The sequence below is a fragment of the Oncorhynchus mykiss genome, chromosome 22 (assembly GCF_013265735.2).
Source record: "Oncorhynchus mykiss isolate Arlee chromosome 22, USDA_OmykA_1.1, whole genome shotgun sequence".
NCBI classification, from domain to species: Eukaryota; Metazoa; Chordata; class Actinopteri; order Salmoniformes; family Salmonidae; genus Oncorhynchus; species Oncorhynchus mykiss.
Window position 1 is genome coordinate 2,922,501 of NC_048586.1, and position 14,481 is coordinate 2,936,981.

General features: G+C 46.9%; 1 protein-coding gene across 3 annotated transcripts in view; it reads right to left on the minus strand.

Moving 5' to 3' along the window:
• The window catches only part of tmtc4 (transmembrane O-mannosyltransferase targeting cadherins 4), a 51,035-nt gene that overhangs the window by 22,675 nt on the left and 13,879 nt on the right, over positions 1 to 14,481 (minus strand). For all 3 annotated transcript variants that reach the window (XM_036958505.1, XM_036958506.1, XM_036958507.1), the window contains exons 4-8: positions 14,037 to 14,253; positions 11,712 to 11,799; positions 10,641 to 10,741; positions 10,256 to 10,348; positions 5,215 to 5,376 (exon numbers count right to left, since the gene is read on the minus strand). In XM_036958505.1, coding sequence (XP_036814400.1) covers positions 5,215 to 5,376; positions 10,256 to 10,348; positions 10,641 to 10,741; positions 11,712 to 11,799; positions 14,037 to 14,253 — 661 coding nt within the window. The remainder of the gene's footprint in view (positions 1 to 5,214; positions 5,377 to 10,255; positions 10,349 to 10,640; positions 10,742 to 11,711; positions 11,800 to 14,036; positions 14,254 to 14,481) is intronic.

Below are 14,481 nucleotides of genomic sequence, written 5' to 3' on the forward strand. Positions count from 1 at the left end.
GAGACAGAGAGAGAGAGAGAGGGAAGGAGGGGAGAGAGAGAATGGGAGGGAGAGGGAGAGACAGAGAGAGAGAGAGAGAGAGGGAAGGAGGGGAGAGAGAGAATGGGAGGGAGAGGGAGAGACAGAGACAGAGAGAGAGAGAGAGGGAAGGAGGGGAGAGAGAGAATGGGAGGGAGAGGGAGAGACAGAGAGAGAGAGAGGGAAGGAGGGGAGAGAGAGAATGGGAGGGAGAGGGAGAGACAGAGAGAGAGAGAGAGGGAAGGAGGGGAGAGAGAGAATGGGAGGGAGAAGGAGAGACAGAGACAGAGAGAGAGAGAGAGGGAAGGAGGGGAGAGAGAGAATGGGAGGGAGAGGGAGAGACAGAGAGAGAGAGAGGGAAGGAGGGGAGAGAGAGAATGGGAGGGAGAGGGAGAGACAGAGAGAGAGAGAGAGGGAAGAGAGAGAATGGGAGGGAGAGGGAGAGACAGAGACAGAGAGAGAGGGAAGGAGGGGAGAGAGAGAATGGGAGGGAGAGGGAGAGACAGAGAGAGAGAGAGAGGGAAGGAGGGGAGAGAGAGAATGGGAGGGAGAGGGAGAGACAGAGAGAGAGAGAGAGGGAAGGAGGGGAGAGAGAGAATGAGAGAGAGAGGGAGAGACAGAGACAGAGAGAGAGAGGGAAGGAGGGGAGAGAGAGAATGGGAGGGAGAGGGAGAGACAGAGAGAGAGAGAGAGGGAAGGAGGGGAGAGAGAGAATGGGAGGGAGAGGGAGAGACAGAGAGAGAGAGAGAGGGAAGGAGGGGAGAGAGAGAATGGGAGGGAGAGGGAGAGACAGAGAGAGAGAGAGAGGGAAGGAGGGGAGAGAGAGAATGGGAGGGAGAGGGAGAGACAGAGAGAGAGAGAGAGAGGGAAGGAGGGGAGAGAGAGAATGGGAGGGAGAGGGAGAGACAGAGAGAGAGAGAGGGAAGGAGGGGAGAGAGAGAATGGGAGGGAGAGGGAGAGACAGAGAGAGAGAGAGAGGGAAGGAGGGGAGAGAGAGAATGGGAGGGAGAGGGAGAGACAGAGAGAGAGAGAGAGGGAAGGAGGGGAGAGAGAGAATGGGAGGGAGAGGGAGAGACAGAGAGAGAGAGAGGGAAGGAGGGGAGAGAGAGAATGGGAGGGAGAGGGAGAGACAGAGAGAGAGAGAGAGGGAAGGAGGGGAGAGAGAGAATGGGAGGGAGAGGGAGAGACAGAGAGAGAGAGGGGGGGAAGGAGGGGAGAGAGAGAATGGGAGGGAGAGGGAGAGACAGAGAGAGAGAGAGAGGGAAGGAGGGGAGAGAGAGAATGGGAGGGAGAGGGAGAGACAGAGAGAGAGAGAGAGGGAAGGAGGGGAGAGAGAGAATGGGAGGGAGAGGGAGAGACAGAGAGAGAGAGAGAGGGAAGGAGGGGAGAGAGAGAATGGGAGGGAGAGGGAGAGACAGAGACAGAGAGAGAGAGAGAGGGAAGGAGGGGAGAGAGAGAATGGGAGGGAGAGGGAGAGACAGAGACAGAGAGAGAGGGGAGGAGGGGAGAGAGAGAATGGGAGGGAGAGGGAGAGACAGAGAGAGAGAGAGAGGGAAGGAGGGGAGAGAGAGAATGGGAGGGAGAGGGAGAGACAGAGACAGAGAGAGAGAGAGAGGGAAGGAGGGGAGAGAGAGAATGGGAGGGAGAGGGAGAGACAGAGAGAGAGAGAGGGAAGGAGGGGAGAGAGAGAATGGGAGGGAGAGGGAGAGACAGAGAGAGAGAGAGAGGGAAGGAGGGGAGAGAGAGAATGGGAGGGAGAGGGAGAGACAGAGACAGAGAGAGAGGGAAGGAGGGGAGAGAGAGAATGGGAGGGAGAGGGAGAGACAGAGAGAGAGAGAGAGAGAGGGAAGGAGGGGAGAGAGAGAATGGGAGGGAGAGGGAGAGACAGAGAGAGAGAGAGAGAGAGGGAAGGAGGGGAGAGAGAGAATGGGAGGGAGAGGGAGAGACAGAGAGAGAGAGAGAGAGAGGGAAGGAGGGGAGAGAGAGAATGGGAGGGAGAGGGAGAGACAGAGAGAGAGAGAGGGAAGGAGGGGAGAGAGAGAATGGGAGGGAGAGGGAGAGACAGAGAGAGAGAGAGAGGGAAGGAGGGGAGAGAGAGAATGGGAGGGAGAGGGAGAGACAGAGAGAGAGAGAGAGGGAAGGAGGGGAGAGAGAGAATGGGAGGGAGAGGGAGAGACAGAGAGAGAGAGAGAGAGGGAAGGAGGGGAGAGAGAGAATGGGAGGGAGAGGGAGAGACAGAGAGAGAGAGAGGGAAGGAGGGGAGAGAGAGAATGGGAGGGAGAGGGAGAGACAGAGAGAGAGAGGGAAGGAGGGGAGAGAGAGAATGGGAGGGAGAGGGAGAGACAGAGAGAGAGAGAGAGGGAAGGAGGGGAGAGAGAGAATGGGAGGGAGAGGGAGAGACAGAGAGAGAGAGAGGGAAGGAGGGGAGAGAGAGAATGGGAGGGAGAGGGAGAGACAGAGAGAGAGAGAGAGGGAAGGAGGGGAGAGAGAGAATGGGAGGGAGAGGGAGAGACAGAGAGAGAGAGAGGGGGAAGGAGGGGAGAGAGAGAATGGGAGGGAGAGGGAGAGACAGAGAGAGAGAGAGAGGGAAGGAGGGGAGAGAGAGAATGGGAGGGAGAGGGAGAGACAGAGAGAGAGAGAGAGGGAAGGAGGGGAGAGAGAGAATGGGAGGGAGAGGGAGAGACAGAGAGAGAGAGAGAGGGAAGGAGGGGAGAGAGAGAATGGGAGGGAGAGGGAGAGACAGAGACAGAGAGAGAGAGAGAGGGAAGGAGGGGAGAGAGAGAATGGGAGGGAGAGGGAGAGACAGAGACAGAGAGAGAGGGGAGGAGGGGAGAGAGAGAATGGGAGGGAGAGGGAGAGACAGAGAGAGAGAGAGAGGGAAGGAGGGGAGAGAGAGAATGGGAGGGAGAGGGAGAGACAGAGACAGAGAGAGAGAGAGAGGGAAGGAGGGGAGAGAGAGAATGGGAGGGAGAGGGAGAGACAGAGAGAGAGAGAGGGAAGGAGGGGAGAGAGAGAATGGGAGGGAGAGGGAGAGACAGAGAGAGAGAGAGAGGGAAGGAGGGGAGAGAGAGAATGGGAGGGAGAGGGAGAGACAGAGACAGAGAGAGAGGGAAGGAGGGGAGAGAGAGAATGGGAGGGAGAGGGAGAGACAGAGAGAGAGAGAGAGAGAGAGAGGGAAGGAGGGGAGAGAGAGAATGGGAGGGAGAGGGAGAGACAGAGAGAGAGAGAGAGGGAAGGAGGGGAGAGAGAGAATGGGAGGGAGAGGGAGAGACAGAGAGAGAGAGAGAGGGAAGGAGGGGAGAGAGAGAATGGGAGGGAGAGGGAGAGACAGAGAGAGAGAGAGAGGGAAGGAGGGGAGAGAGAGAATGGGAGGGAGAGGGAGAGACAGAGAGAGAGAGAGAGGGAAGGAGGGGAGAGAGAGAATGGGAGGGAGAGGGAGAGACAGAGAGAGAGAGAGAGGGAAGGAGGGGAGAGAGAGAATGGGAGGGAGAGGGAGAGACAGAGAGAGAGAGAGAGGGAAGGAGGGGAGAGAGAGAATGGGAGGGAGAGGGAGAGACAGAGAGAGAGAGAGAGGGAAGGAGGGGAGAGAGAATGGGAGGGAGAGGGAGAGACAGAGAGAGAGAGAGAGGGAAGGAGGGGAGAGAGAGAATGGGAGGGAGAGGGAGAGACAGAGAGAGAGAGAGAGGGAAGGAGGGGAGAGAGAGAATGGGAGGGAGAGGGAGAGACAGAGAGAGAGAGAGAGGGAAGGAGGGGAGAGAGAGAATGGGAGGGAGAGGGAGAGACAGAGAGAGAGAGAGAGGGAAGGAGGGGAGAGAGAGAATGGGAGGGAGAGGGAGAGACAGAGAGAGAGAGAGAGAGAGGGAAGGAGGGGAGAGAGAGAATGGGAGGGAGAGGGAGAGACAGAGAGAGAGAGAGAGGGAAGGAGGGGAGAGAAAGAATGGGAGGGAGAGGGAGAGACAGAGAGAGAGAGAGAGGGAAGGAGGGGAGAGAGAGAATGGGAGGGAGAGGGAGAGACAGAGAGAGAGAGAGAGGGAAGGAGGGGAGAGAGAGAATGGGAGGGAGAGGGAGAGACAGAGAGAGAGAGAGAGGGAAGGAGGGGAGAGAGAGAATGGGAGGGAGAGGGAGAGACAGAGAGAGAGAGAGAGAGAGGGAAGGAGGGGAGAGAGAGAATGAGAGGGAGAGGGAGAGAGGGAAGGAGGGGAGAGAGAGAATGGGAGGGAGAGGGAGAGACAGAGACAGAGAGAGAGAGAGAGGGAAGGAGGGGAGAGAGAGAATGGGAGGGAGAGGGAGAGACAGAGACAGAGAGAGAGGGAAGGAGGGGAGAGAGAGAATGGGAGGGAGAGGGAGAGACAGAGAGAGAGAGAGAGGGAAGGAGGGGAGAGAGAGAATGGGAGGGAGAGGGAGAGACAGAGACAGAGAGAGAGAGAGAGGGAAGGAGGGGAGAGAGAGAATGGGAGGGAGAGGGAGAGACAGAGACAGAGAGAGAGGGAAGGAGGGGAGAGAGAGAATGGGAGGGAGAGGGAGAGACAGAGACAGAGAGAGAGGGAAGGAGGGGAGAGAGAGAATGGGAGGGAGAGGGAGAGACAGAGAGAGAGAGAGAGAGAGAGAAGGAAGGAGGGGAGAGAGAGAATGGGAGGGAGAGGGAGAGACAGAGAGAGAGGGAAGGAGGGGAGAGAGAGAATGGGAGGGAGAGGGAGAGACAGAGAGAGAGAGAGAGGGAAGGAGGGGAGAGAGAGAATGGGAGGGAGAGAGAGAGAGAGAGAGCAGAGTGAGATGGCAGAGTGAGATGGCAGAGTGAGATGGCAGAGTGAGATGGCAGAGTGAGATGGCAGAGTGAGATGGCAGAGTGAGATGGCAGAGTGAGATGGCAGAGTGAGAGGGAGAAGGAGAGAGAAAGGGAAAAAATAAGAACATTTCAAATAAAAAAATATGATTATGATTGTTGTACTACTACAGAGGTCTGCGTGGTGATAGTTAGATGTTTTCAACTATTAAGATCACATCCTAAAAAAGACCATCCAAAACCAAAAAAACAAAAAAATATACCAAAAAAATCCATTTAGATGTAGTATTCTGACATAACTTTAAAATAATTTCCTTCCATAAAGGAGGGTGAGGTTACAAATTACCATAAGAGTCGTTATTTAGCCTACATACTCTATCCAGTATCATTCAAATAGGTAAAACACGACTCACTCTGAGAAAGACATTGTCTGCAAAGGATGCTGGGTTGTCTACTTCAGTGAAGGCGGGGGGCCCAGTTCCCATGATTCTCCAGCGGGCGTACAGCAGGGAGGCTCCGCCCATGGCCAGCAGAGCCAATCGGATCAGGAGGCCCGTCCGCACCCGCTCACTCACCTGACACGACACACACCAGAAAAACATAGTAATAGAGGAGTCCACAACAACAACAGCCCGAGTCCAAATTAGGTACACTTACCTAACCATAACCATAGGGTACATGATCAGTACATGTTAGAAGGCTATTCTGGTGCATTTCCATACAGGATTTACACTAGTGTTTTACTGAAAAAGGCTAAGAATTTTGTTTTTTGTCCATCTACGCGGGGCCGACATGTGTCTCACTAGCCATGGCTCCGGCGGTCATGCTCTCACTTTGGGTCAAAGCCAAGCAACTGGTACTTTTCAGCCTGCATTTACATAACAATGGCAAACTGTGAACTTTCTCATTCTCACAAAGCCACTGTTATTATTATGCAGAGGTTGTTGATTCTGCTTTTCACAAACCCTTTCTGTCAGCCCTAGCTACGGAAACACAACTTCCCTAGTATAACATAAGGGCATATAGAGTAGTGTAGCAGGAAAAGTAACATAATTAGTGTAAGAGGTAGAGCCCGACAAATAGTATCCTTTTACTGATGTATTTGTATCGCTGTTTGATCCATTGGAAAGGACATATACAAGATGTGGAGAAAGTAGTAGTTCATAGAATTTGACTTTATTGTACATGACATTATTTGTCTTGAGGGCGGCAACTGCTTGTCCATTTTGAAACACTGTAGCTAGTAAAAACTTTCTCAAAATAGTCAGAATTAATCTAAGATAACTTAAGAAATCTCTCATAACTTTTTATGTTTTTGCAGAGATCTTAGTCGCACAATTTTACATTAACTAAGATGTTTGGTGCAGAAAAACTGGGCATGAAAATGAGTAATCTCTCATTGAATGACAAGACTTGAAGAATCCCTACTGTTGACCAATCACCGACGAAAGGGCATAGACTTCGGCTTGCCTCGAGAAAAGATGTCTTGTGCCCGAAAAGCTGAAAAAACCCTTACCGAAGTACAAAAACGTCACAAAATGTTATCATATATGCACGAACACTTCCAAACTGTTTCGGCTGGGAAGCATGCAGATGCCTTAAGTCAGCGAGGAGAGTGAACAACTGTGAACTAACTCTTAGTCTTACTATTACCACTTTATTGAGCTGGCCAGCTAAATAAAAGTGCCAAAAATGCACCCTGGGCATATACCATTACGTGAAGTGTCTTGGTAAGATGTCAGGTGTCTTGACAAACAATTGATGGGGCGTACCAAGTAAGTGCCGTGCTAAGAACATTCAACTCTGTGGTAACGTTAATGCCCTCTAGTGAAGCCAGCGAGATCTAGTGTTATATGTGCTCTTTGCGAAGCTTATTCCTCAAGCTCTGTCACTTAAATGTTTTCCGAGACACACACAAAAAAAAAAACTTGGCGGTTTACAAAGTAGCACTTTGCAGCTACGTTTTGATGTATGGGTTCATTGTCACTTGATAGGGACTGGTTCAAATTCACGTTGCGCCAATCGCTAATCCATTTCCTTGACAAGTGCTAGCTAGCCAGCCATCTAACTAGCTGTGTGAGAGTTCTTGACGCCATTCACTGAAGCTTAGTAGTATCAAGAATCCTTGGGACGTCCCTACGCTAAACCTGAACCATTACACTAAACATTTGTTTGGAGGTCCCAAGGATCCCAGATAGCACAAAGACAAAGCTTGTTTTTCCTTTCAAGTGATTACCAGAATTCAGTGGCTACAGCCTTACAATCGATGAAAACATAGCTAATTACTAATACACTGAAAATGTGTCCTGTCGTTGTTTTCCAGCTGGCTAGCATGAGGCAGCTCATTCTTCAGAGCCTAGGCATTTATTTGTTGATGATGGAATCAGTGCAGTTTATTCTCCTTTCACTAGATTAGAGTGACACCATTTTTACATTAACTTTCTGGTGCTCCTAAATTATTACATGAATGTTCTTTCCTCAAATGTAAGACATCAAAGTTGAGTATCTTTGTACGGAAGTTTTTTTTTAAATTTCAGCTAAACTAAAAATAAATCGGCACATATCCGTTATTGATTAATATTTCCACTCTCTAAAATCGGAAAAACAAAAAATCCCATATCGTTCAGGCTCTAGTTAGACATACACTCATATAACCATGGTTTAAATGGTTATATGAGTGTATGGTGAAATTATGTTACAATAGCTACGATGCAATAGCCATACCTTCATTCTACCGACGGTATGATTTTAAATACCGTACAAAAAAAAATAATCTGAAATAGTCAATTGAGCCAGTCACATAAGTGTATGTTTCTTTACAAAAAACTAATGGAGCAAACGTAACATGACGATCCACTGTTGAGCAGCCCAAGAGAGTTGATCAGTTTAAACTTTAAATTCACTACTAATGTTTGCCAGCTAAATACGTAAGAAGTGTCAAATACATTTTCTGCAGCTCAGGGCTCCGGCTATGCATTTAGTTTGCTAGTTTTCTAGCTAGCCCAGTTTCAACTCCACAATGTACAGAGCATTCGAAAAGTATACAGACCCCTTCCATTTTCCCACATTTTCTTACATTAAAGTCTTACTTTAAAATACCCGATAATGGCAAAGCAAAAACAGTTTCTTAGAAATGTTTACAAATAAATAAATGAATACCTAATTTACGTAAGTAATTCAGACCCTTTGCTATGAAACTCAAAATTGACATCAGGTTTCCATTGATCATCCTTGAGATGTTTCTCCAACTTGATTGGAGTCCACCTTTGGTAAATTCAATTGATTGGACATGATTTGGAAAGGCGCATACCTGTCTATGTAAGGTCCGACAGTTGTCCGTAGAGCTCCGAGACAGGATTGTGTTGAGGCACAGATCTGGGGAAGGGTACCAAAACATTTCTGCAGCATTGAAGGTCCCCAAGAACACAGTGGCCTCCACCATTCTAAAATGAAAGAAGTTTGGAACCACCAAGACCCTTCCTAGAGCTGGCCTACCAGCCAAACTGAGCAATCGAGGGAGAAGGGCCTTGGTCAGGAAGGTGACCAAGAACACGATGTCACTGAGAGAGCTCCAGAGTATCTCTGCGGAGACGGGAGAACCTTCCAGAAGGACAACCATCTCTGCAGCACTCCAACAGTCAGGCCTTTATGGTAGAGTGGCCAGACGGAAGCCACTCCTCAGTAAAAGGCACATGGCAGCCTGCTTGGAGTTTACCAAAAGGCACCTAATGACTCTCAGACCATGAGAAATAAGATTCTCTGATCTGATGACAACAAGAGTGAACACTTTGGCCTGAATGCCAAGCGTCACATCTGGAGGAAATCTTGCACCATCCCTACGGTGAAGCATGGTGGTGGCAGCATCACGCTGTGAGGACGTTTTTCAGCGGCAGGGCAGACTTGTCAGGATCGAGGGAAAGATGAACAGAGAAAGGTACAGAGATCCTTGATGAAAACCTGCTCCAGAGCGCTCAGGACCTCAGACTGGGGCGAAGGTTCACCTTCCTACAGGATAACGACCCTAAGGGTGTTGTTAGGTAATCCAAGTTTATCATTTTAAATGGCTAATTGATCATTAGAAAACCATTTTGCAATTATGTTAACACAGCTGAAAGCTGTTGTCCTGATTAAAGAAGCAATACAACTGGCCTTCTTTAGACTAGTTGAGTATCTGGAGCATCAGCATTTGTGGGTTCGTTTACAGGCTCAACAAGGCCAGAAACAAAGTACTTTCTTCTGAAACTCGTCAATCTATTCTTGTTCTGAGAAATGAAGGCTATTCCATGCAAGAAATTGACAAGAAACGGAGGATCTCGTACAACGCTGTATACTACTCCCTTCACAGAACAAACTGTCTCTAAACAGAATAGAAAGAGGAGTGGGAGGCCCCGGTGCACAACTGAGCAAGAGGACAGGTACATCAGAGTGTCTAGTTTGAGAAACATATGTTAAAAAGAAAAGGCCATATCTCAGACTGGCAAAGAAAATATGAAGATAGGAAAAAGAACACAGACACCGGACAGAGGAAGATTGGAAAAAAGTGTTATGGACAGATTAATCTAAGTTAGAGGTGTTTGTTCGGATCACAAAGAAGAAAATATGCTGGAGTAGTGCTTGACGCAATCTATCAAGCATGGTGGAAGCAATATGATGGTCTAGGGGTGATTTGGTGGTGGTAAAGGGAGATTTTTACAAGGTAAAAGGGATCTTGAAGAAGGAAGGCTATCACTCCATTTTGCAACGCCATGCCATACCCTGTGGAAGGCGCTTAATTGGAGACAATTTCCTCCTTCAACAGGACAATGACCCAAAGCACAGCTCCAAACTATGCAATAACTATTTAGGGAAGACGCAGTCAACTGGTATTCTGTCTTTAATGGATTGGCCAGCACAGTCACCCGATCTCAACCCTATTGGGCTGTTGTGGGAGTAGCTTGACCGTAAGAAGTGCCTATCAAGCCAATCCAATTTGTGGGAGGTGCTTCAGGAAGCATGGGGTGAAATCTCTTCAGATTACCTCAACAAATTGACAACTAGAATGCCAAAGGTCTGCAAGGCTGTAATTGCTGCAAATTGAGGATTCTTTGATGAAAGCAGTTTGAAGGACACTATTATTTTAATAAAAAATCATTATTTATAACCTTGTCAACGTCTTGGTTATATTTCCTATACATTTTGCAACTCATTTCATGTATGTGTTCATGGAAAACAAGGACATTTCTAAGTGATGCCAAACTTTTGAACGGTAGAGTATATTTTTTAAGTTCGGAAATAAATAGCGCCCCTTGTGTGCAGTGCCGGTAATACCATACATCCCAGTATGTTACAAGAACATTATAAATTTATGAAAATCTGGATACCTCCCAACCCTAGCGAATGTCACTGTTCCAATGTCCACACCTTGTAGAATAAAGACATGTATTGGGCATTGTAAGTAGTATGCTAGTTACTCACGTCTTCTGCTTTCCTTCTGAGGAACAGCCTCTGGCTCAGCTCGTAGACATTTACATTACAGATGAGAAGGACATCAAAGGCAGCGTTCACCCCCTGAGAGAAGAGAGAAACATTAGAGATTAGACATTCAAGCACAATATAAACCAGCGACAGACATCAGATAATTGCTGGGTCAAGTTCACAAGAGTTAAATATAGGCTACAAATGTATTAGGCTTCCATTACGCAAGCTTAGTCATAAACACAATGTACTGTATATGACTATCAAGAGAGTGGCGCTAGCTATGCCAAGGTTGTGAGTTTAATTCTCGCAGGGATCACGTACTAAATATCTACGCACTTTGGATAAAAGCAGCTACTAGGTCGCATTTAATTGACGCCCCTACCAGGACTGTGATGCCTTGTTCTTTGCAGAGCATGGCCGCAGCGCACAGCAAGAGGCTCACGGCAATCCAATGGATGGAAAACTTCTCCTCGCTCTCCCTACCTGCAGAAGACATCCATAGATGAGTGAGACGTAGTTCATAAATTAAATATTCAAACGATAAAATGGTTTCTGCATTACAGTGGGGCAAAAAAGTATTTAGTCAGCCACTAATTGTGCAAGTTCTCCCACTTAAAAGGATGAGAGAGGCCTGTAATTTTCATCATAGGTACACTTCAACTATGACAGACAAAATGAGAAAAAAAATCCAGAATATCAAATTGTAGGATTTTTAATGAATGTATTTGCAAATTATGGTGGAAAATAACTATTTGGTCAATAACAAAAGTTTATCTCAATACTTTGTTATATACCCTTTGATGGCAATGACAGAGGTCAAATGTTTTCTGTAAGTCTTCACAAGGTTTTCACACACTGTTGCTGGTATTTTGGCCCATTCCTCCATGCAGATCTCCTCTAGAGCAGTGATGTTTTGGGGCTGTTGCTGGGAAACATGGACTTTCAACTCCCTCCAAAGATTTTCTATGGGGTTGAGATCTGGAGACTGGCTAGGCCACTCCAGGACCTTGAAATGCTTCTTACGAAGCCACTCCTTCGTTGCCCGGGCGGTGTGTTTGGGATCATTGTCATGCTGAAAGACCCAGCCACGTTTCATATTCAATGCCCTTGCTGATGGAAGAAGGTTTTCACTCAAAATCTCACGATACATGGCCCCATTCATTCTTTCCTTTACACGGATCAGTCATCCTGGTCCCTTTGCAGAAAAACAGCCCCAAAGCATGATTTTTCCACCCCCATGCTTCACAATAGGTATGGTGTTCTTTGGATGCATCTCAGCGTTCTTTGTCCTCCAAACACGACGAGTTGAGTTTTTACCAAAAAGTTATATTTTGGTTTCATCTGACCATATGAGACTTGTGTACATTGCCTATAGATGTGATGCATGTTCGTACTCTCTCTGTATACATTCAAGCAACCATGACACACCATCCTTAATGCATACAAAACCTACCTCCTCTGAAGGCTTTGCAGTAGGTCAGAAAGGAGAGCTGGAAGAACAGTGCACAAAGTAGGTCCGCCCGGCCTACAATCCCTGCCACCTGAAAGAGAGAAAGAGGGGTTTAATAACTTCTTATGGCTTGGGGGCAGTATTTCGACGTCTGGATGAGACACGTGCCCAAAGTAAACTGCCTGTCACTCGGGCCCAGAAGCTAGGAAATGCATTTAATTGGTAAATTTGGATAGAAAACACTAAAGTTTCCAAAACTGTTAAAATAATGTCTGTGAGTATAACAGAACTGATATGGAAGGCAAAAACCAGAGGAAAATCCATCCAGGAAGTGGGATTTTTTTTATATGAGTATTTTCAATTGAATGCCTATAGAGTATCTAATGGGTTAGGACCCAGATTGCTGTTTCTATGGCTTCCACTAGATATCAACAGTCTTTAGACATTGTTTCAGGCTTGTTTTCTGAAAAATTAAGAAGAATGAGACCTTTGTCAGTGGACTGTAGAATCATGCAGTGCTGGTATGCGCACGCTTCCTTGTTTTCCTTTCTATTGAATACGCTATTGTCCGGTTGACATATTATCGATTATTTAGACAATTGACAACCTGAGGATTAATTATAAACATCGTTTGACATGTTTTGACGAACTTTACCGGTACTATTAGGATGTATTCATCTGCATGTTTTGACCGCCTTTGAGCCAGTGGATTACTGAACAAAACGCGCCAACAAAACTGAGATTTTGGGATATAAAGAAGGACTTTAATCGAACAAAACAAACATTTATTGTGTAACAGGGTCTCTTGTGACTGCAACCATATGAAGATCTTCAAAAGGTATGTGATTCATTTTATCACTATTTCTGACGTTTGTAATTCCTTTACTTGGTTGTAAAATGTTTGTATGTTTTTGTAAGCGGGGTATGCTTTCGCCGTAAAGCCTTTTTGAAATCTGACAAAGCGTCTGGATTAACAAGAAGTCCATCTTTAAAACAATGTATGACACTTGTATTTTTTATGAATATTTATTATGACTATTTCTGTATTTTGAATTTGGCACTCTGCAATTTCACCGGATGTTGTCGAGGTGGGTAGCTAGCGGAAGACTGCGCCAGAAAGGTTATGAGAGACAGAATTCCGTCATTTGACATGTCCAGTTAAAAATCAACACCTATTATCTAATCTGCCTTTGGACTCTTCGGGTAGACCAGAAATGATGAAGGCAACTGTGTCAGCCAACAGATAGTCAGAATGTATATTTTAACAACCTGCACATGATCAAATGCAATAACGCAAATACACCATCTTTCTGTATCTGCTCCTGTACTGTATATAACAGCCTCACTGACAGCAGCCAATTAACATCCAGCGCAGGAGACTCTCATTACTGGCCTGTGTGTGCAGTGCATGTGTGTGTGTCCCTCTCTGTCGGTGTGTTTGTGTGTGAGAGAGAGTATATTACATATAGTGTGCATGATTTATACTGTGTCTGTATAGTGTGTACTGCATACGTCCTGGAATCCTGGGGGCTATCTCCTTTGATAAGTGCAGCAGGCCTTGGGTCTGTGGTCTGCCCGCTCCCACCCCCAGGTCTCCCTCAGCCTGTTGCCCTCCCTGATTAAAGCCAGCCGAGAGCAGGGGGGGTGCAGCCCTCCAGCCGGGCACCGCAGCCCTCACACACCACAACCGGGTATGAATAAGCTTTTAATAGTCTGGGCCTCGCTCAAAACGCACACCTTTTCGATGCACACTCCGATTGAGATGGACCTTTGTTCCTGGCATGGCTCTAACGCATGTTTAATACAACAAACACCCGTGGATGTTGGAACACATGTAGTGATGGGAGGCTGTTATTATTTTGGAAAGTAAGTAAAGAGATATTGTTTGCCAGAGGGGGAATCATAGAATTGGACAAAGTCTATCAGTTCAAAATTTTACATATCAAATGGTACACCAGATATGGCCGCCATTACACGATTATCTACCATAGAATATTGCTTTGATTAAGGACGTCCCTTCTAGTCCATTCTGATTCTATTGAGCTAACAACCCAGTGTCATCATAGCTCCAGTGCCGGAGTTTGGTTTTGGTAACAGCACTGCCGACTCCGGACTATGCATTGCCCCTTGTAATGGGTCCGGGTTCAATCCCCAAGACTCCCACTTTTCATATTTGCGTACAGTACCCATCTCATAGGTCTCCTCCTCTCATCTCAGTTGTTCTCAATAAAACAAACAAATATTATGTGATAGACACGTATAGTACCTGTCTGTGTGTTTTCACTATTTCTTACATCCCTCCATTCCATACAATGTTTGTCTACTTACGCTTTCGGTGTGAACGGGGTGCGCTGCAAAGAGAAGACCAGCCAGGAGAGAAGCTTTGGGTGCGTGGTTGAGCCTGTTCCCATTCCCATCGTATGCCAAGCCACCGATCAGTACGGAGAACATGTCGATCATCAGCGCTGATATGAGACTGTGCAGGCCGATGTTCAGCACATGGAAGCCAACTGGGTGCAGCCCACCAGCCATGAGGTAGTTAAGCCTGGGTCCATAAAAGAGATGACAGCATGAATTCTACAAACAGATTTGAAAAAAATATATCAATAATACACAATGATATCAACAAAGTACAGACATGTACAGTTGAAGTCAGAAGTTTACATACACTTAGGTTGGAGTCATTAAAACTTGTTTTTCAACCACTCCACAAATTTCTTGTTAATTAACAAACTATAGTTTTGGCAAGTGAGTTAGGACATCAACTTTGTGC